We start from the raw sequence: 23,760 nt of genomic DNA on the forward strand, positions 1-23,760 counted from the left end.
CTCAGCAAGTTCATTTTGGCACTATTACTGGAAAGGTTAAGGGTTCAACACCAGAGTGAGCAGAATCAGCTAAAAATGGGCAGTGGGGAAAAGCACTGTAGAATAACTACAGTATTTAAACAAAGTCCATTTCAGTAAAAAGAAAAAAAACTTCCCTCACTATTTCCTTATTTTAACTTTGAAATTATTGTTTACCTTTTATTGAACCAAGATATCCCTTAAAACCATGATCTCTTTTTCAAGGGAAACCCAGTTAAGGTAGCAAAATTGCAGAAAATATACCGAAGAGAACAGAACAAATAAAATACAAGTCCAGCTAAATAAGAGCAATTACACTTACAGTGTTACGTAACTTATGTAATTATGCAATTACACAGTGTTTCATTGATGTTTTGAACTCACTCTCTCAGGCAAAGTCATTAAGCATTAATGTGTTCTGAAGGTTTTTTCCATGACAAGCAAGCAGCAGAGAAGAAGGCTGGAAGTGTGGGATACAGTATAACACTCACTGTTGAATTTGTCATAGGTTAGGTTAAATATGATGGAAATTGACCCAGTATGGCGTTGTAGATGAAAGCGCGCTAATGCTGTCTTCTCAGGCTTAATAAAGGGCAAGGTTATAAAGACCATAATGATGTGATTGGCTCATTGAGCTGGTTATAAAATTATTAAATTGTATATGATGCTGACAACGACATATGAAGTTTTCTTCTACAAGTCATCATAATGTAAGTTCACACACACACACACACACACACACACACACACAGTCAGCACTTAAACTTTCCCCTTTTCAAATAGGGGAGCACAAAGAGGAGACCACATCAGTGGCCTGCTGATCATCCCCACAGACGGCTGAGAGCAGACAACAGGCAGGTCCCTCGGTACATCCACTCATAATGTCCCCATGTCCCTCTATCCTACTTGGCCCTGGGTTCAGGCCTGTATGTCACATATATGCTGCTCCCTCTTATGTGAGACTAGATAAATGACAATTCTCTCGAGAGGGGCAGTTAGAAAGGAATAGGAGAGGTTGAAATGAGGGGTGGGGTAGAGGGGCCTGGTGCTGCAGCTGTCCCACTCGCCACATCCACCCCTGAATCCTCCCCCCCCCTCCTCCCCCAACACCCAGCAGCAGGTTTCTCTCTACAGAGGGTAGAAAAAAAACACGCTTCATTACGTCCTCTCTCCCCAGAGCAGCTAGGGGCCTTTCAGTGCAGATAAGCCTCTTAGACATGAAGTAGCGCTCAGAGCAGCGTTTGAGTGACAGCAGGAAGGTTTAGCCATTCAGTGGACAATGCTCACATTCTCTGGCTTTAATCTAGAAGGCGGACAATGATCTGTTTTTTAAGGCCTCATCTCCTTTACTTTTCCCACAGCAGTAGGTGACTGGCACAAGGAAGCGAAAAAAGAGACAGAGTGGCCCACGGGCAGGCCAGGAGAGCATGCCGCTATCTCCCATAGCCCTATAGCCCTTTCATTGACAGTCCAGACTGAGGTGGGACGAGAGAGCTCGAGGTGTGTTGGGGTGGGGGGGGGTGTTAAGTTGACGGAAGGCAAAGCGCATCAATCACACACACATACACGCACATGCATGGGCACAAAGAATCACTCGGTGATGGTTGAGTGCCTCTGTGTGACAGACAGGCAGGTGAGAAGCCTGGTGGTGACGTGGCTTAGTGTAGAGCTTTGTCATTCTTATCTGCCCTGACCACTGACATCCATCCCTCCTTGGCCATTGTGTGTAATTCTATGATGTATTTATACAAAAGCTAATGTGCAGGCTACTGGGGGAAAATAAGCTAGACAGTGTGAAAAGTTATCTACACAAAATCATTTGTTTTGATTTCATGATACATTGTAGCCTTTGTGACCTCCAGGGGCCCAACTGTGCTTTGGTAACACAAAGCATGATATCATCGACTTGAACCATTTGGAAAATTAACATCAACTGGTTTTTATTTGCTACTTAAATGTGGTAATAAAATACCAGAATAATTTATTGATTAGTTTGATTGTTTAAGTCAGTTGCTATGCACTCACCAAAGAAATCGTCACACATACATATTTTAATATATTTTAATATTACAAAGTAATAAACAGCAGGTTTTATAAATACACTTATTAAATCTCAATCCTTTAGAAAGTATGAAATCATTTTATCCTCTATTATGACTCGAAAGTATATCTCTGAATGTACTTGTTTTCTGACAGGGATTTTTTTGTCCCTTCCTGTTTAAAGATAAAGTAGGACCGTTGAGCAAAATATGAACATTATTATTCAGTCAGGAATCCAGATGTGCGAGCTGTTGTCTTGAGCCATTTAAAAACCTCTCTGCACGAGGAAGTGAACGAGTGAGTAAATTTATAGGGCTGAAATGAACAAATAATACAAGTTGGGGGTGACATGGTGTAAAAGTGCCAGAAAACTAAGAGGATTATTTTGAAATCACCTCACACTTGAGACTGGTTTGTTTTGCTCCATGGACTGTATACACATCTACACCTCATCTACAATAAACAGACACTGTGGACTACAGAGAGAGCGAGAGGAGCTTACTAAAGTATAGACATCGCTCCCGTGTGTATGTGTGTTTGAGAGAGAGAGAGGGAGAGAGAGAGAGAGAGAGAGGGGGCAACACACAGAAACATGTCCTTCAAAAGACATGCCCATAAAAACCTGTTCAGTGTTTGACTGAAGTGTCAATCACTGGGCTACTTATTATAGTAATTGGATTATTACTACAGTTTAGGCCTCTGTAAGCCTCTCTTTTTCTAAACATGGCAGTGCCAGTAACACTAGCTGGTGAAGAAAGACACTATGTGAAGAAAGAAAAGACAGGGGAAAGAAAAATGAGTCTGTCTCCTGAAATAGCACCTGGAAGTATTTTTAAAGACATAAACTGGGCTATATATATATGCTTTTAATGAATGTGGTTACTTTTAAAACCATATAATTCTCTAAAAAATGCTAATTATACACACCCTGCATGCTTAAAATATTTTTATGAAAGTGTGGTGAGGTGATTTATTTTATTAAAAAAACAGTGTTAAACTGGCAGGAGGAAGAAGGTGCTGATTCTTTAGTGCCCAGATGGAGAGTGGCAGCAAACACATGAAACAGCCCAGAGACATGGGTGAACTTTGGCTTTCTCTAAATACTCAATACATGTTGATTCCGTCTATGTATCTCCATCTTTTCTTTAATGCACACATGGGTCTGGTGTTGAACGAAAGCTTAATGAGGAATTAATTAAAAAAAAAAAGTCTTTGGATTTGATGACTACTTTTAATTTTACTTAATTTTACTTTACTTAATTTTAGTGGAGTTTTGAGTTGAGTTTAGATGGTGCTGCATGGAGGATGTCAAACTCAGGTGAGGACATCACTCAGAATTTGACTTACTCAAATGTGTGTGTGCATTCTTGTACATAAATGCAAACCACAGAAACACAGGCACAATCCCTAAAAACCATTCAACATGTCCCGAGCACCTCACCCTTACTGGCCTCCCCCCTTTCATTAATCTCACACACCTCATCACAGTCCTGGCACCTCAACCCCAAAGATCTCATATCCTCCACACACCTTTATCTCCTTTCTGGGCTCAGACACAGGCCTACAGTCCCACAACTAATAACTCCCTTGTGTGCCCTGTAACAGTTCCACCTGTAACTATGGGGCAGCTGCTATCAAAAATCCAAAGTTTTTTCATTTTTGAGAAGCACAAAGACAGAGGGTTACTATCTTTCACTCAGTCAGGCCTGTATTGATGTATTTTCAACATGTTGATGCGTCATTGTATGCACAGAAAAACACTTTTGGAATTATAAGATGTCTCATGGCTAAAAAGTAAAAAACTTACAAAATAAGTGCTGTGGAAGAGGGACAGAAAGACCCAGTCATACAATGAGATAGACATATCAGAAGACAGACACACACAGTGAGAGAGATTGGGCAATTAGACAAACATACAGAGACAGATCGTTCCATTACACAAAGAACCTGGTATGGCGGCAATGGAGACAATGGGCCCCTTCAGAGTACTATTGAGTGTTTATGTCCCCCGTCAGTCTGCATCACCAGTGTCCCCCTGACTGCTCCCAGCTGACGCCCCCAGCACACACGTGTACACACACACACACACAAACCTCTGACCTCCCAGGCTGAACTTGAAAACGCACACATACTCCTGGTTTGGTTTCTGTCACATCAGTGAATCATGTCCCATGCAGGCATTTTATTCATTCACAGTTTAGAGACTTTTGGTGGTTAAATAATTGTAAAATGTTGCAAAACTGAGTTCAAAATAATTCCAACAGAAAAAACAAACAAAAACAATGATGATGAAAAAAAATAAAAATTTTATAGGGCTCAACGCTCACATGTATGTGGCACTGACAGGCCTGGCACAACCTGCCACGCAACATTTGGACTCAAAACGGCATTTTGAGCGACACTATTCAAATATATTGAGTATACCAGGCAACATATTGTACTAGGTAATTATGTCAGGGGGAGAACTTTTTACTGGATATCAAAAAATCCCGAGAGAAAGCAGAGGTGGTTCACTGCCATAACACTTGCTCAGTCAATAGATTTTTAACTTGTGTCATGATCACTTCATATCAGGTACAGATATACATTATATGCTTACAAGCTTTTATTGCAATTTCTAAATGTTCACTAGACTAGGATGAGGGAAAGTTTATCACAAGCCTGAAGCTGTATAAAAACTGCAGGTCTGGAATCTGATCTCGCTGTTTCCATTCTCATGAAAAACACCACAAGGGTACTTTAATGGTCGGTCATTTTCAGTCTGTCAAGTTCTGCGATACGTTGCTCAATCTCAGTGGATTTAAAGTGCTCAATGAACTCCGACTGCTTGAAACCAGCACTGATGCCATTTGTTTTTGCAGAGGCTTTTACTGCCAACATGCCAGTGTAAACAACCTGAGTCACGTGACATTCAGCTCTGTAGGACGTTAGCAGAGCAGTGTCTGTGATGGCGGACTTTGTAGCAAGAGTTGCAAAATTGTTGGAAATGTGATACCTGTCCAGTGTTGCCGGGTACACTGACAAAAACACAGGCAACAGGGAACTGTTTGAGTTGAAACTCATAAACCATGTTGCTCTGGCCCTTGAAAAGTTGAAACTATGCTGCACAAGCATGGGCAAAGCAAACCAAAAGAATACTGCCGTTTGGCAATGATGGCGACTGCCCCATTTAAAGTGACACCTCCACTGCATAAGCGACAGTCCGACATAGATCAATTGAAATCTTCACAATCTTCAATCTTCAACAATCACTTTTCCCTCTTGTACCTATATAGATCTGTTTTTCAGTGACATGAAACATCTTCTCTTTGTAAAATCCCCTCTTCTGTCCTAAAATCCCATCAGTCCTCTTCATTAACTTGCTCCTTCTGTTCCCCCCTCTCCATTCCCTCATTTCCCTCCTTCTGCTTTCTAATACCAGTACATAAAACACACCAAGTGTTCACTGAAGCTGGGTAATGAGGCAGACCTTTGACCTTGCATTGATGACTTCCATACCTGTGCATGTGCAAGAATGTGTGCAGTTGTGTCGTTTTTGTCTGTGTGTGCGTGCGTGCACGTGCATGTCTGCAGCTGGCGACTGACAGCGACATGACTAATGAGGGCCCTGGACAGAAATAATAGGTGGGAATTATAACACGAAAAGGGTACAAGCACTAAAGGAGGAGGAAGAACAAATGGCCAAGCAATGGACAGGAGAGAAAGATACAGGGAAGGAAACAAAGGGAGAAAGAAAGCCTAATACTTAGAGCAGGGCTCAAATAATTAGCCAAGTAATGCCATGTCACTGTGTTTTCACACAGATTCAACAAATGGAGAAAAACATGTGTTGGGGGCCAAGGTTTGAACTCACTCTGCAAAGCAGAGGTATAACATAATGAACCCATACAGTTCCTGAAGGGTTAGTCACCGTATTGAAGCATACTAAAGTATTGTTGCACTAGTGTAGTAAAAGGAAGCAATGCTTTTCTCTGGTTAGAGAGACTTGAAAACTGTTGCTCTAACCACATCCTTCATATCCTCAGCATAGAGCTAGACAATAATGCACTAATATACTGTATATATCTCAATATCTCAATAACTATTTCTTCAATTAAACAAAGGTTCTATATAATGATGTAATGTTTATATACCGACTATACATTCATATTGTGACACAATGCATAATTGCTGACATATTTGTTCTCTGTTTAGCAAGTGTTTATTGTTTTCTGTCCATTGACAAGTTTAAAACCACAATTAACTGGTTTCTTCAGTGTTCACTCACAGTCAAAACTATCCTTTATCAAAACTACCCTTTATTATCTCAGGGTTTTTTTTAAAGAAAATCATGATTATCAATAGTGACTGCATTGAATTATCATGATGATGTTTTTGGCTATTTCACTATACAATATAATCCAAAAAAAAAAATAAAAAAAAACCTGTATAAGTATAACATGGTTTAAGAACGAAAAAGTCCAATCAAGTGCCAAACATCTGTCAAACAGAACAACTTTGGCAAAGGTGCAATAATGTGTATATATTTTATTTTTTTTTTAAATCTAAAGGTCTGGTGCAAATGGCATGTTCTCTGTGAAGCAGGAATCACAGAGACATTTCTGGAATCACAAGGCTTTAGACCGAAAGCCAACATTAGATACCTGATGCTAGAACAGAAACCAGACATAGTTAAGTAGCACGACCTGGACAGCACATTTGTGTGTCTGGCAACACCAGCCTACAACTGTCACACGCAAGGTCAAGGGTCATCATGTGTAGACAGAGCAGAACTTCCTAATTATACATGATAAATGTAATTACATGCAGGAAGCATTTCTCTCCACTATTTACCGGCTTAACCCTGTCAGATGTGCCAAGCTGGCAAAGACATCGAAGGAAAAACGGTGTTGAAATATCAAATATGAAAAGCATCTTTTGTAGACTTTGCAGAAATGACACCAGAACTGAAACCTATTAACTTTTCTGGTGTTTTTTGAAAAGGAGTTTTTATGTGGGTGTGACCACAATTAAAGCTCCAGTGAAACCAGAAAAAAAAAAGTTTTAATCCCGCTGTGTGTTGTGATAGTGATGCTATCTGGCCCAGAGAGATCTGTTGGGTGAACTTTGTGCTCAGATCAGTGCCCATAATGGCTGACTGCAGCCAGAGGGTCTCGACCCACTGACACAAAACATGGCGCCACGAACGAAGTGAGACAGATGGACAAATAGACAGATAGACGTTTAGATAGACATTCTGTCTCGACCTGCAAATAGATACAACAATTAAGTCAGGTCTGGTCATTTTCATTTCTCTGACCTCTGCCCTTTGCCTCCTACACATGTGAGGAGACAAATTACTCCTGCAGTTGGGTTTGACCAACAACTCCAATGCTCCAACGCAAGAGAACGCGCAGTGTGAAGGCTGAGACAGCGGACATAAATCATACCTGTATTTGATCTGTGGGGCCCTGGGCTAGCTGACGATGTGACAGGTAGCATGTGTCCCTCGTCTCTGAACTGAGGGGATTGAAAAGGGTCACTCGTTTTGCAGGGGCAGCCGTATTTTCAATGATATAAAAATCTGCAGACTGTCGTGAGGTTTTCTGTTAATGTGCATTGGATAGGAAACCATGCTTTATGCTGCTTTAAGCAGGACATTTCAAGACACTTCAAAGTAAGGATCGAGCAGAAATACGGCTGTCCATAAGTTAAAAATATACATGCTGTACTGTGTAATGTTTCAGGACTGGCATTGAAAATGAATGACAGGTTATAGTTGGGTGTATGTGGCTGTATATGTGGCATCTGTCACTTTTGTTTATTATAAAGTTAATATCCAGCTCATTCTCAGTCATATATTGCGGCTCTGTCACGTCCCCAGGCATCACCTTACAGATGCACAAAAAGAGACGCACCGGGCGCTCGGAGCAGCTGCCCTGAGTGTTTATCCACACTTTAACTTTGCTGTGAGCATCAAGCCAGTACTAATAATCATAAATAACCATTTATGGCTTAGTATTGGAAATGGCATGGAAATGTTAATGTTATTAATAAAATAAATGTCTGAGTGTGAGCTAAGAGTGAATATCCACTAAACTTAACCTGGATATTAATCCTAACCTTAACCTCAGTCCTTTCCTGGTCCTTAACCCTAATCTCACTCTATTTTACTGCTGCTCTGCTCTGAGCATCTAAGTGCACTGCCAGTGGAGACCTGGAAGGGTACCTTGTGCGTCTGTCAGGTGACGCCGAGGGACGTGATAGAGTGGCGGTATAAATGGGTTGTAATTTCTGAAACTATAAAAAAGATATTACCTTAATGACTGTCAACTTGGTTTATAAGAAAGTCGTTCATGCTGTGGCATTGGTGTTAATCTGTACAGGCCCAGTAACTCTGCTGCTGAATGCCAAGTTGTCACTGTTGAATTTTGTCAACAACTACTGCATAGATTGTAGCAAAAGTAAAAGTCTGTCATATTGTCATGCAGAGACAGAATCCTGGTGGAGCAAGTCTGCTTGTATTATGTTCCATGTCAAGGGCACACAATATATCATTTGCTGTGTATGGTACCACTTCAGTCACATGCACTGTGCATACATACAACAACGCTTATTCCACAAAAACATCACCAAAATTATACAGAATCATTGTCTGTTGTCCCAAAGGAGATTACTATGCTACATCAGGAAGTGCCCTTCAAAGTTTCCACCACTGTAATTGTACGGTTTAGATCCAGACTTTGTTTTCAACCTTTCAGAGCCAGTTTCAAAACCCCAGAGGTGGCCTGTCTCCAGACCAGGCGGAATCAGAATTGCATTAACACCCAAAGAGCATTTCATCAGAGACAGCAGGGCCCCTTGGTCCAGGACACCTGTAATAGAGTTTCCCTTCGTAAAAACAGTTTAAGTTCTTTTATATGGACGGCTTACATGCACCCGCCTGCATGGAAATATGTTGCTGCTGCAGATCAAATCAAGCCAAACAAATTGCATTTGTCGAGTGAAGGATCAATGCTAGCGCCTACAACAAACATATTAGCAGCCTGATCCACACAGAATACCCCTGGCATATATAGTGGTGCTATTGGATTAACAAACTAACAGAGGAGGAGAGAAGGATGTGTAGAAATCTAAACTGACTCTTTTCCTCTGCTTTCCCTTGTCACACAGCTCCTCTTTACATGAATTACCCTGATCACATGCAAGTGAAGAACGAAATGTGGGGAAAACACGTACATACAAAAAGATTGATTGGATTAATGTGATTTCAGCTAAAGTGACCTGCATGCCAATCTCAACACTGAAGTATATTGTAGTCGAGGATGCATAGACACTAAAATACCGCACCCTTGGATAACAGACAACTCGTGAGGTCTTTCTCAAGTTCATCTAAAAATGATCTGAGCAAATCAACACTTGCTCACATTATTCGCACTATGGACTGCGTGTAAAAGATCAAATTCAAACATTTGGTAATGGGAAATGGAGATATTTTTCCTTTTTGTTATTAAAATAAATAGAGACAGAGATGTCTGGGATGAACTGGTGTGTGAAACTCAGAGGAGAGAGCGAGACAGAGAGAGAGTAAGGGAAAGTATGGGAGAGAGAAGGAGAGACACTAAAGGGGCCTGACTGTCTGACAGACAGGCAGGCAGATGGACAGAATCTTGGCAATAGGGAATATGATTCTGCCAGAGAGTGATCCATAAAGTCTGGAGGAGGTCGAAGGGCACCCTGTCTATAATGACTCATCATCACTCAGTGGTGTCCACACGGGGATGGACTCTGTGTGTGTACGTGTGTGAATCTGTCTGAGAGAGAAGTCCAGTGGATTTGCTGAGAGATAGCGCAGGATAAACGACCATTTCTGCTATTCTGGGCCCCTGGGGAGAAGAGAGAGCTCTCCTTGTTGTTTTACCAGAGCCTTGGCCAAATACTGTCACCCACATAGACCATTAATTCCATCATCAACATTCTATTTGAAAAAGTGTGAGGGGAAAAACATGGGTGAGAAGTTGAAAATGACATCGATGGGTAATGAAATATGATAAATGTTGTGAAACTCATGGAATTCCTTCTATTAGAGGGAGGCTGTGTTTAACTTCCTGGGGCTAGGTAAATACCACTGGACAGACCTTGCCATGGCAGCTGTCCCCGTGGTAACGTGGTGGGCAGCGGAGGTGGAGCCACGGGGGGAGATGTGGCAATTTCATGAACTGATTTTTTTTTTTTATTCAGTCGGTCATTACTTTTACCACAGCGTGCCCTAAACTGACCACTAAAAGAGCAGCTGCGACTGCCAACACCTTGTACATGGAATTCATAAAACAATGGTTCACACTAAATTCCCCTACTGCATTCTCAATCAAGCTGCTATGGCAATGACTGTGTCTGTGCACATTAAAGTGTGTGCACGACCATATTTTAAGCTGTGCAGCATTGGATGAATATTTCCATTTCTTGGAGGCTGACAGCCTGTTTGTCATCCACTCCACAACCAAGAACTGACCTTCAGCAGCATAACTGCCTTCATCCTGCCATACCTCTACATCTCTATTGCCTCTCTCACCCCTACCTCCCTCTAGTTCTCCCTCACTTTTTGCTCTCTTCTCCTCTACTGCCTTTGTCATTGATCGCTGATGCGATTGGCTGCCTCCATGCTCAGTAATGACCTGCCCTGGTAACCAGCCGGCTGCTCTGCTCAGTCCCTTGTAGATTGAACTGTCAGATGGCAGCGATTAATGGCTGGGCAGAGTGACACAGGCTCACACCTGCAATGTCCCACCATGCACTGTCCTGCCAATCCTCTGTCCCATCTCCCATCTCACCAGGGAGCCAGTCTGCATTTGTATCCAAGTATGTTGTGTATAAATGTCTTACATGGATCGATAAATAATCAAACAGTTAATTTCTTACTTTCATAAATACATTACGGCACAGCGAGCATACATGCATTCTGCCTGGACATGCAAAGAGTAAGGACATATTAGATGTTCACACGGGAGAGGACAGGGAAAGTACAAAACTAACAATGCACCAAACTTTTTCTTTTTTGCTAAATCAGGAAAAAAAAACTAAAAAAAAAAAACTAAACCTAACCACAGTTTGCTCCATTACTTAAATGGCACCATGTGATGATTATTTGTCTGCAATGCTTTAACTTTCTCGCCCCCTGCTCCTCTTTATTACCATATTAGTTATGATTGCACCCATAATCATTCACTTATTCTACTGTTTGCACTTCAGTCACTCCGCACATGAGAATCAGAATAAATGCCTAAAATGCTAACATATGTTATTTCCTTATACAGAGATGAGTGGGGTGTTTGGTCTGGTCTGGCCTAGCTCTGTCTGTCTGTTGAGCCGAGCACTGCAGGCCCACGCGGCTGTCCCGTGTTGTACTTGGCTGGCCGTCTGCTAACTGTCAGCGCAGTATCTCCTTACACTGATGAATGGGAAGTTTCCAGACCTTTCCCAAAGCTTTCATTCCCTTGTTCCAACGCTTCATCCAGAGGAATGGCCGAGAAAACAAGGGCTCCTCTGCCTCCTGCCCACCAGCCGTCACCCAAGGGGATTGCCAACATGGAGACGGGCATGGAGGCTAAATTTAAAATGCTCCCACAGAAAGGGGGTGGGGCGTGGAGATAGAATGGAAGGAGATAAATCACAAAAGGAGTGGTAGACAAAACAGAAGTTACAAATAAGAAAAACTGAAAGAGTGAAAAAAAGATAGACAGAAGAAGGAAGGAGCCTAATCCTCTGAACAGTGAACATGTGAATATCAGGCCAGTAGGGGTTTGATGTGGTGTGTGAAACGGAGATAAAATCGATTAGCTTGTCCAGTGACCCATTGAGCAGCGGGGGGGCCCAATGCCCCAGTCCTGCCACAGCCCTGACAGAGACATCCAGGCCCAGAGGCCCCTAGGGGTCCCTTCTGGACACTGAGGTGAACAAAGTGGTGCCCTACTGTCAAACTAAAGCCCTCAAGCAACAGCAGAACAACAAACCATGCTGCAATGCTTCACTGCTCTCTGATTCCACAGGAGACAGAAAAGACGTAGAGTTGGCTGCGGAAAGAGGACACTGTATGGAAGAGCTGCTGCTCGAAATACACAACTACAGTGCTTATTTAAAGGAAAAGATGAGTTAATTTAGGATTTCAGTCAAGTGAAAACATTTCTATTGGAACAAAAACTACTTTTGTAATTTCTCTGCAGCTTTTTTACTGTTTTATTTTGGATTAGTTCTCTCACAATGCAGCTTACTATTAAAGTATAGACATTGACATATTTTAAGTTATTAAGCTCACAAGGCAGAATACAAATGATAATAACAACTTTCCATCTTAGAGGAGAGAGTGTGAGTGGTAGCCCAAACAAATGAAAAAATCTAATGAGGAATATAATAAAAGTAAATATTATTACTAATAATAATAATTATACATGGATACTTTTAAAGTAATAAAGCAACATGTTTGGACTCATTATTGTTTTGATGACTTGACAAAGATATCTAAGTATTTATAATACTGGAAGTATTATTATCTTTTGCCTTTCTTTTGAACTGATGGTCCCTCCTCAGAGATTGAAAGGTAATTTTGACGTTACTGTGAATTTAAAATCACAAATATATCAGTTTTGTTTTTCTCGTTATTTAAAAAAGCCACCTCAATACTTGTTTGAGGAACATCTGCTCTCTTTAAGCTATATTTGCTACTCACTGAATAAATCACCATTTTTAAAGATGCACCTGATATACTATTTATATGTCAGCAGGTCTTTCTGTGAAAATCCTTAAATGCACTGGCTTGACAAACATCCACCTGTTAAACGGCCCTGAATTCTCTCCCTATCGTGTTCTATCACCTTGTTTTCCTCACATGATTTCCTCAGTCATATCACTGGGTGAGGAGCAACTCTTTGATTCCTGCAGCTCATTGTGGTGAATCTGACCCTGGGGGTCACGGAGTGGAAAGAAGTGGATGTGTCACCACTGGGCTCTTCTACGTGTTAGAATAATATTTCTACGGCGCTTTTAGGATGCTAACGCTAATCAAAACAGGACATCCTGAGGAGGGCCATGCTCTCTCTTCCCTGGCCCGCTCACGGACCGCTTTATGTTTTTGTGTTTGTGGAGGAGCGACAATCCCAGGAAGCTGCGAGAAGGGTTCATCAAAGCCCTAAGCAGGGGGCCCCGGCTGCAGGATCGTTGGAATGCAGCATGGAAAGGAATCTCTACTGTCCTATTGTTCCCTTGTTTCCTCGGTCTCATCACACATCGGCACGTCCAGTTCACTTACAGGTAAGCAGTGCTAATCAGACCAGCATTCCTTTCCACGGCCACATTCTTTCCTCTGCTGCAACCCTGGCTGACCAAAAACACACATGCACACACACAAAGAAAGGTGCATGGCTTACAGACGCACACATGCACAGAGGGAAAGTCATCAAGACAAATCTTTGAGGACAGGGATGTGGCGTTTCCGTTTCTCAGACATGGGCTCGCGAGTGGAACAGAGAGGGAGACACTGATGTCTCGTGGAACGATAATCCATCAGGCTGCTCGCTTGATAATGACTCAATCAAGCAAAGACACATTTGGTTCACATTACATTAAACGAATTGTACAAACATTTTTATTCTTAGTTTTGAAAATTAAAAAAAAACAACCTTTTCCACTATCTCTTAAAAAAACTGCAGGAGACTTCTTCAGGAGTTTGAGCGTTTTGTCATTAATAATGAATTCACAGTGACACACAGTAGATCCAATCAGGCAAATGTGTTGCAGTACAAACCTTATCACTAAGGCCCTACCTTTGATTACATATGCTTCGTCATCTATCCTGGCCTGTGTGTGAGAGATGTCACCTCTTGATGAGATTTGGGGTGGAGAGTAGGGGGAGATAAAAGGTGTACAGGAACACACAGTACATAAAAACACAAATGTATCTGTCCTGTGCTCCTCAGCCTCACATGGTAAATAACAAATGTCCATGTTTTGTCCCGTTTAATCGGAGTGCCTCATTCACTCACTCCTTCCATCCCACGGGCCAGCCTGCTCCACCCAGGGAGATCCCCAAGCAGTGCTAGAACACACTGTTATCACCACATTCACAAAGCGATTGTTGGGTAATTCCTGTTTATAGCTACATGCTGCCTCCAGTGTGTAAGAGTAAAAAAACAAACAAAAAAACACTGTTCTCGCCGTCAACCCTCCAGGAGTGATTAAAAAGAAATGTCCACAAGTAAACCCATGTGACTTTAGCTAGGACAAGGATGTTTATCATACATTTAAAAGAATTCCAATGTTATTTAAGAAGGGTCATTAAAATATGGGCAACTGTAATGGAATTGTTAACTACATTTACTGTCCTCCAAACCTATTCTTAATATTTGGGGTTGTGTAAATGTCTAAAATCATACAAAAAAGCCTGTTATGTCTGCAGTCTAGAGTAAAGTATGCATATTCTTAATCAGAACAAAGTCCTATTGAGCTTGTTGTTCAGTCTTCCTCTCCATAAAAGCACTTGACAATGTAGTAAAAGTGACTTAGCTGATGTGAGACATGAGGCCAGAGTGTCGGGCCCTGTTTCTACCACCTGCTCCAGGTAATTGATTGGAGTAAGAGTGATTGAGTTTCTTTAATTAGCTAACAGACATCTCTTCTCAAAGCATGCCAAGGAGTGGTAGGTTCCCGCTGCCTCATTAATAGCGCGGGCGAACCGCCCCATCAGCAATCTGTTAACATTATAACTTCTCAGACATCATAACGACACACAAATCAGTTTGATGTCTGGGTAAACTTTTCAACTCAGCAAAATGCCATTTATCTCGGACCAATTTGTGATGAGAAAATGGTGGCACGTCATGGATTTGACATCGCTGTGTACTCTGCAGAGAGCCTTTGTTTTTGGGCATATACACTAAAGCGTGCACGTACACACACTCGGCCCAACCAAATAAGCACATTCACACCCTCGCCTCCCTTTCCAGCAAACACACACACAAGCACAATCTATAAAAATATGCTTAGCTTGGGAGTGCTCTGTTGATAATGACCTCAGCCTTGGCACCGTCCTGGGCCAGACCAGACTGTCGACAGACAGGAGGCTTTTGTGTGGACTCCCTATCTCTAACTCCATGACCTTTGGGGAGAAAGCAGAAATGCCTTTTTTATTTTGAAGGGGTACGGCGCTCTCATTGTTCTGTGTTGGTACGGTTTCCCTGTGGTAAACACACACGCAGTCGTTCCCAGGCTTGACATGTTGCTGCACACCCGCCTCCCACCCTCCTCTGCCTTCATCCATCCCTTGGTGTTCCCACACTGCTGTGTCTGGGCTACTGCACCATGCCCCCCATCCCCATACCGTGACATACACACTCACAACTACAAACACTATTGCACAGCCATTGTGCACTGTTACTTGTTCATCAGCCACAAACACATAGCATTTTAAAAACCGACTGCCTATTTGTATGCTTTTTCTGTCATTTTCTCGCATAAAAAGGGACTGAGATGGAGGAGCGCATGGAGCACAGCTGGAAAAAGGGGGAGTCGAGACGGCAGAGAAGCCCCTGGGGCAGAGCTGCTGTGTCAGGGCCTGAGAGGGAACCCATGACGGGGCCTGGAAGCTCCCTAGTTGCTTGGGACAGGGGCCATCCTTCAAGCGGGTGACAACAGTACATAAACAAACCACTAACCTCATCAGCTCTGTGTTTACAGCCATGAGACCAAGTCCTGGACGACTCATTAACATCAGGGACCTTCCAAAAGAGCAATTTTCTGAGAGAGGGAGGGAGAGAGGAACCCTTCTCCCATCGCAAGAGAGGAGGAAAGTGGATGACATGTCAGACAGATGGGGGCGTTGATAGATGAGAGGGCATGGGTCACAGTCAACCTGCCCCCTGCGCCACCCGAAAAAAACGCACTAAAACACACACACACACACACACACACACACACTTGTACCTCAGAACACGGTTAACACGCTCACAAATTCTGCATGTGCATCTGTGAACATATAAGTCTCTGATATCCTTTTGACAAGCATTCAGCTGCCGCCCTATAACAAGCAGAAATGCTGCACTGCATGATCACATGCTGTACACTTGTTCACTTTCACCCGTCTAAAGACAGCTCACATAATTGTTACACAGCCATGACACTTAAGTGGAAAATGTAACTTAACTCCTACTGACAGACCTTTTACTCAACAAGCATTTGTGTGTCAACGGTACAAGTGCTTTTTCTTCAAGTGCAAGTGAGCATTTCACGCCCGACTATCTTTCAACTCTATAAGGCAAACACAGCAACTCTCACACCGAGGTTTTAAAAAAATAGAAATAAAAACACAAGCAAAAATCATTAAAACCCCAGTTACACTGCCAGTGATGGAAACTATTTTACTTATCACTTGGCATCAACATTAAAATATATTACTGTCGATTTTTTTTATTATTTTTTTTAAATCAATAACTGACATAAGCCAATACAACTTGGATGTGAAGTGACTGCCACAGGCCCAGTGATTCTTGAACCTAAATATTGGACAGTTGTGTCCGGAGCATGGCACCAGGTCCACTTTGGGACAACAAGGACTGCTTTAATGAGGGTCTCTATTACACACTCCTCGCGCTGGCCGCTCCTCCCTCACCTTTAAAATGGACCGATCCATTAACCGCTTTAATGAGCTCCGCCATACAAGTGCAGGCCAATTGCACAATGTGGAGGAGGACGACGCGCTCCTCAGCTGCACGCGGAGAGAAGAGAGACGACCGAGCCCTACACTATGTACACGTGCACGCGCAAATGTAAAACTTTTGTGTCACTGTGAAAATAATTAATCTGGAACAATTACAGCCAATAATATCATATTATTTCAGGCAAAGCAAGGGAATAAAGACTTGGTGTGAAAAACGATCACATGATGCCTGAAGACATGTGCATGGTCAATGTCACTTCTTTGTAGCATATTGTCATTTAAATAAACCTTTTTTCTATTACATAACGAGATCTGCAAATCCCAACATTAGTCTCAAATGGATTGTGTGAGGTAATCGTTATTTAAACTCTCCCAACTATATCAAAGCCCCTCTCAACGCATTATACTTGAAATAGTTTTTATTGAGACGCAAATATGTTAAGTGGGTGTTTAATTAGGTCTACACCGAGATCAGACTCATCGAAGCCCCCCTCTCCATCTATTCGGAGCACCACAATCCACCGCGGGGTGCGTGCGGCCTGCGCGCCTTGGCTAAACTTAGATGGGAAGCAAGAGCGAGTCCTGTGGCGCACCGCATTACATCTGGACGTGCGGACTAATCAGCTCGCCCCATCAATCCACCTCCTCCATTACGTGCACCTTCTCTCCTTTTTTTATTTCTTTTTTTAATCACACAACCGTTTTGCAAGTTGGCCCCGCACATGCCCGTTTTAACACGACTTCTCCGGACAGACACACACACTGAACACATTTACCAGCAGAGCCCTTATGAGGAGTCTGGGAATTTAAATATTCACTGTTGACACAGTGCAGAGCTGGCTGTGGTCCAGAGTGGGCCCGCTCCTCCGGGGACGTACAACATTCCCCCCTCTATTCTGACTTAAGAGGTAGAAATATCCCCATAATAACCTTTAAATACACGACGAATAATGGACTCCATCCTATATAATTTCCGAGTGACTTGAGTGGTTTCCAAATAAAGTTGGTGCAGTTGTTGATCTTTCGCCTTTGGGTGCAGAATATACTCCGAAATACAAACAATCAAGCAACGTCTTGTGTTTTACGTTTGAGGCAAACCTGAGGGCCGCGAGGAAGAAATACAAGTGTTTTCTTTCCTCGTGATGATGATGACGATGATAATGATCCTGCTGCTGCTTTTGCTGATGATGATTTGCCTACTTGAACTAGGTGCCAAAATCCATCACCCATAAATGGTTGAAATACAACCTATTAATAAATATACTATTAATATTCTACATATTGATGCATGTGTATAATGTGTATGACGCTTTTACAAAGCAGATGCAATTCCTAACGAATATTTGAATTCATTTGAATGCCTGTTACGTGTCAATATAGCCACAAGTACTTAATAAGTTATGGTTAATAAACTTCCCATGTTTGTGAGACACTTAATTTGATCACTTGTTACACCTTCTGAATAACATGCTACTTATTTAACGGCATTAAATGTCAAAAATCATGGTGGACGTGTGTTGCATCTATTTATTTAAAGTAAAAAAATATAGGTCTTCGTGCAAGAGGAGGCACTAAAGTCTGGACCTATAGAAATAATAATGTCCTTCAAAACATTGTATATGAAACTTATGTGAGTCATGTGTCATGAGCTGCTCATATTCTGGCTCTGACATCTCTGACTCTCATTGGTTCTCATTGGAAAATAAATACAGACATTTATCAGTAAACCAACAAACAACTTGTTAATACAACCACACATTGGTGTGCATTTCATAGTTGGACCCCCACTGGTTAAACGTCAGCGTTAAAATTAAATTTTTCGCTCTCTCTCTCTCTCTCACACACACACACACACACACACACACACACACTTTTACAACGCTAAAAGCTTGATTAAAACAAATACTCTTTTTTCATAATTGACTGCAGAAAATCGATGGACGAACAGCGAAATAAATCATCTTACATACATTCTTACGGTTGTTGCAATTCATTGAATCGATTTAGTAACAATCTAATCAAAGTCTAGCAATCTTTTGAGAATGTTATTTTAGCCTTAATGAATTTCGTAAACAGAGTGAGAAACCGCAACAGTCAAATAACAGTGAAGTGTAAAACTGGAGCACATAAACAAACAATTAAAACAGTCTGATTAAGGTTCTTTTTTCCCCTCTTTTCCTTTTTTATAGAATGGTACATATATAAAAGTCCAGACACACAGTACGCATTATTATGAGGTCGGAATGAAGTCGATGTCTCAGACACACAAGCAGAATAAAAAAGTTTCCCCTCACTGAAAGAAAAATTACCATTCCTGTCTAAATCCTCCTTTTCTCCTTGTTTCTCTCCACCAATCTGCGTTTTCCCCCTAAAGTTGCTCCTGCAGACTGAAGAGACGAGCGTCTCCTCTCACTGCAGCACCGTGCAGCTACTGCAATACAACTGACGACGCACAGGACATTGGATTTTTTAACCTACAATAATACACTACAGCGCCCACTACATGCAACCAGCAATTCCAATAGTGAAGCGGACGCCCCGCAGAAAGTTCCTCCGTCGCTCCCTCAACTTTAAACTTTACGCTTCTCTGCTGACAGCGTTTCTTTTTAATTTTTTCCTCGCGACAATATCATCATTTTGTCACACTCTTAAAGTGAGGCTTGTGGTTTTTCCGGGCAGAGATGAAGTCGTTACAGAAACTATTAGACGCAGTGACAACAGCGACAATACATAGGTATATGTATATATATGAGACGGCATGTTTCAAAAGGAAAAAAAGAAAGGGATGTTGCACCTACTCGTGGCCAGTTTCCGTGCCCTGCCTTTGGACCTCATGCTGCCAGTCTCTCGGCGTGGGTTTGTTTGGATTTTTTCTTGGATCTTTTTTCCTCCTTTTTTTGTTTTTTCTCTGTCCTTTTTCTCGGGGTTTCTCAATCCAAACGTGCTATCTCTCCAGCATTGTCAGTCTGGGACACCTTCGCACATGCGCACAGACCCCCAACCCCAAATCTGCCGGCAGCAAGTGCCAGAAAAAGTTTGGGACGATTTATCACTTTGAAATTAACCTGATCTGGTCAGGATGCGGGGCGCATCGCGGACATCTCCTTCCGCGTCAACTTTTCAAGTGTTCACTGCTGAGGGAGAAAGAGGGGCGCACTGCAAAAAGAAGAGGAAGGAGAAGAAAACATGCCCATCTAGGTTGTATCCTCACACATCACAGCCGCGTGCACGTGAGAAAACTTTGCACTTGAGCCTCGTCCAGTACAGGTTAAAATCAACTCAATCAACAACCCGTGCGGAAGCTATCATTTATTAATTATTAAATTGTTTTTATTTGTCATTAAATGTGTTTTCTTTTTTTAAGGGTGACTGTGGGGAGCGATGTTTGAACACGACGGATGTTTTTGGCAATATGGCCAGCAACCGAGGACATTACCATTATTTTAACAATCCTTATTCTCAGTCAGGGTTGCGCATATTTTTCCTTTCAAGTTAAGTCACATTGATCATGTTTCACTTGTACAGTTATTAAAGACGTTATCCATTTTTTTTCGTGTTTTGGGTATGTATGGAGAAAATGAATGAAAAACTTCCCCTCCCACATCCTCTCCCTCTCTCTGATTATTGACCTGATTTAGACCTGAGTTGGAAAGAAGAACTGTCTATCAAATAAGAGGCAAAAAAAAGGAGAGAGAGAAGAAAAAGACTGAGGAGCAAACCTTCATCTCAGTGGGTTGGAATAATGTTTCCCATCAACCTTTTTTCGCTGTGGATTTGAAGAAAAATGACCGCACTCATAAATGCATGCCATTCAAGCACTAAAAGTCAATAAAATCACTGCATGTCTGCTGTTATCACATAAACATTTTTATAGAGGCATATTTGGATACTGAGTCACATCAGCAGAATAGAGTATCAGTCACACACAAAAGCAGCCAATCATGATTTCTTATCATTGATCCCCCCCTCTTCATTTTCGTTATGAAAAATGAGTCGCCAAGCATTGATACCAAGCAGGTGTATAATCTACAGGTCCATTGATAGGAACGGCCTATAATTAAAGTAATTGGCAATTAATTAGATCCATGAGATCACAGTGACCTTGCAGGTGAACTCTTTAATGGCTTGTGAACTCGTAGCTATCGATTCCAAAATGTGTTGGGACCTGATTGAAGTCCTGACATCATGCATATGAGCAAATAAGCGCTGAGCAAACACCAAAGCAGTGCCCACACCTCGAAGACATGTTCCCGTTAGCGCCTGAAATTATAACAATAATAATAACAATAACAATAATAATAATAATAACAATAATACAACATTAGATCTTCGTGTTTATGAAATGTAGATGCACATACAATAACAGACAAAAACAGTCCAACTAAACTAAACTAAACTGGGGCTTCCCCTGAACCGCTGTTCCCCATTTTCAGAGTTAGGAGAGGTTAATAATGATGCTTTATTGTGCTCGCACCTCACCCTACCTCTACTGTAATGACATAAATGGTGCTATTAAGTGAGTTGCGCCTCTTCAGAGAGTGGCGCGTCGCGTGCACACGCACGTTATACACGGAGAGAGAGAGCGAGAGAGAGTGTGAGGGGGGGAGAGAAAGAGAGAGAGAGAGCGCTTCAGGCGGCGCGCTCAATTAGCCTAAATGGAAACAGTTTTCATTCACCGCAATAACTCACTCCTCGCTCCCTCGTCTCCCCCCTCCCATCTGAAGCACTTTCAATACATATTTTATTATGATCCGCTGAACCCGGTGGCAGGGCGGAGCGGCGCGGAGATCCCCGCAGCCCCGTGGCTGGTAATTATTAGAAATTAATTGGGTTCGAGAACCAGATGTGAGTACAACCCCCCAAAAAAGATTACCTTATACTGTTGCATTTGTTGCTGTATTCTCAACACCCGTTCTTTTTGTTTTTTAAAGCGAGTGAAGTTATATCGTGCATCTAAGTTTGAAAATAAATAAATGTTGATTCAAAGAGAGACTGTGCTTGATGAGCCTATTTTACAGTAGGACCGTGTCCAGCTGTTAAAGGGTTAAAGGGAAAACATGATGCGTGGTGAGGCTGCAGAGGCACAGACTAAAAGTGAAAAGGGAGCCTCCGGCGTAAGGAAATTACCAGCGCCCGCGTGACCTTTGAGAAAGGTAATCAATCAAGTGATCAACAGGGATATTTATCACGGTTTCGTCCAACCGAACCCGTCCCGTGTCTACAAATAATAAATAATAAAATGAGTGAAATCTTCGCACGAGGTATGGACTTCATGCCATTTAAATTATTAAATAAATAAATAAAAAAACATCACGCGACTCAGAATCAACTAAATAAAACATTTTATAAATAAGAATTGTCTGAATATCTCTAACGATACAATCTGGTTTAAATAAGTAGAAACATAAAAACCACGAAGAAGAAATACAACATTTCAACACTGGAGGCCCACGTTGTGTCTTGGCCAGGCCTACTGAATTTTAGACAAATTGTGCTTGGAATGAAAATTTATATTTTTTACAACCTATTATCACAACGACTTGGCGAATATAAATAACTAATAATAATTAGAATGTTCTACTTTATAGTATGAGAACTTGCAACGACTTTTTGGCCCAGGACGTGCTGCCCCCTGTGTGGAGAATTCTCGTCCCAAACAAACGCACTTGCTGCCACAGATGAAAAGAAATAATGCTGACTAAGATGGAGAAATACAGTTATTATCAGTCATTCATGATTAAAATAAATTAGAAAATCAGAGATTGCAGCAGTCAGTGAGACTGTAGCAGCCGGTGTAATTCAACACCCACCTTTAAATTTGGATTTAATAAATGAAGTCGTTTTGACATCATAATTAAAAATGAAAGAAACGTCATAGGGGTTAAAGTCATGCTTTGCTTAAGTGCGATTCTAAAGAGCAAACTGAAAAACACATCCGTGTGAGGAAACATATGGTTCAAGACACATTTTACGTGCAGAGGATTTAGGAGTACAAATAAAAGATAGAGACAAGCAAAGGGGGAAAAACACGTACATTATACGTTTAATTTAAGGATCTTTTTTTAAAAAAAAAGATGCTTTAGTCAAAATGTACGCGGTGTTATGTTAATTGACACCTTATTTATAAAACATTATGAAGGATCACATTTATTTTGGATCTCATAAAATATAGTATTAATATATTATTTCTAATTACTTTGTCCAAAAAAGCCACACGTGCAATATCTGAAACTACTCCAAATATGATTATCATGTTTTCTTCATGATAATTGCGGACTGTAATAAGATGGAAAAAAAAAACAAAGAACACCACCACATTTTATGCCATTTGTGTGCGAATGAATAACGGGATGCCCTGGGGCACAAATAAAAGTCACAAATATTGAATTGAGTGGCTTGTAAATTAATACAATTATTTAAATCGTGAGACGTCGAACATGAAGCACAGCGACCACAAGATGTGGTCTGGGGGTGGTTCGTCCTCTTAAAGCAGAGGCAAAGGCAGCCGGCCTATTAAAATTCTTATACTATTGCGCCCTCTAGTGGCCATTCAAAAGTGTTTTAATCTGCATAATGCGAGTTGAGTGACTTGATAAGAAAGTAACATTTACATGACATACCCTGCAGTAATTAAAAAAAACAAAAACAAATAATGCTTAAAAAAACTAACAACAGCATTAACAATAATAATAGCCTATTCTTTTAAATCCTATCTTTTGTGGTGAGTAAAAACAGAGGTTGTGGGTTTTTATTATCATTTGGAAGCTTAGAATGGATCAAGTGAAGAAAGTGAGGGTAGCATGTGGCAGATTAATGAGCTGAGCTGGCTTGTACTGAAGAAAAGTGCATTTTAACAACAGCTTCTGGACTCGGTATCCAGCATGGGAGACAGATTACGATGAGCTCCAGAGACAATTTGTGGAAGTAGTATTGATAGGCCTGGTGTTGGCCACAGACACATTTATTTCTAAGGACTGCTTGATGAGAGGGGTTTTCCCTTCCTACACACATCAACCATA

At 41.5% G+C, this 23,760-nt stretch overlaps 1 protein-coding gene and 1 long non-coding RNA gene across 14 annotated transcripts in view; one reads left to right on the top strand and one right to left on the bottom strand.

Annotated features, from left to right (window-relative positions):
* mecom (MDS1 and EVI1 complex locus) overlaps window positions 1-19,713 on the bottom strand; it is a 129,524-nt gene extending 109,811 nt beyond the window's left edge. For 10 of the 13 annotated variants that reach the window (XM_044031877.1, XM_044031882.1, XM_044031876.1 and 7 more), the window contains exon 1: window positions 19,540-19,649. In XM_044031877.1, the coding sequence (XP_043887812.1) occupies window positions 19,540-19,576 (37 nt within the window). In that variant the 5' untranslated portion in view covers window positions 19,577-19,649. Of the gene's footprint in view, window positions 1-19,539 lie in introns of all 13 variants that reach the window. The other 3 variants (XM_044031881.1, XM_044031880.1, XM_044031878.1) reach the window with 1 other exon arrangement.
* A 167-nt stretch (window positions 19,714-19,880) lies between these two features.
* LOC122773300 lies at window positions 19,881-20,288 on the top strand. The gene is made up of 2 exons (XR_006360875.1): window positions 19,881-20,008; window positions 20,106-20,288. It is a non-coding gene; the product is annotated as an uncharacterized LOC122773300 (long non-coding RNA).
* Window positions 20,289-23,760: the final 3,472 nt, after the last annotated feature.

Source organism: Solea senegalensis, linkage group LG8 (assembly GCF_019176455.1).
Source record: "Solea senegalensis isolate Sse05_10M linkage group LG8, IFAPA_SoseM_1, whole genome shotgun sequence".
Lineage (NCBI taxonomy): Eukaryota > Metazoa > Chordata > Actinopteri > Pleuronectiformes > Soleidae > Solea > Solea senegalensis.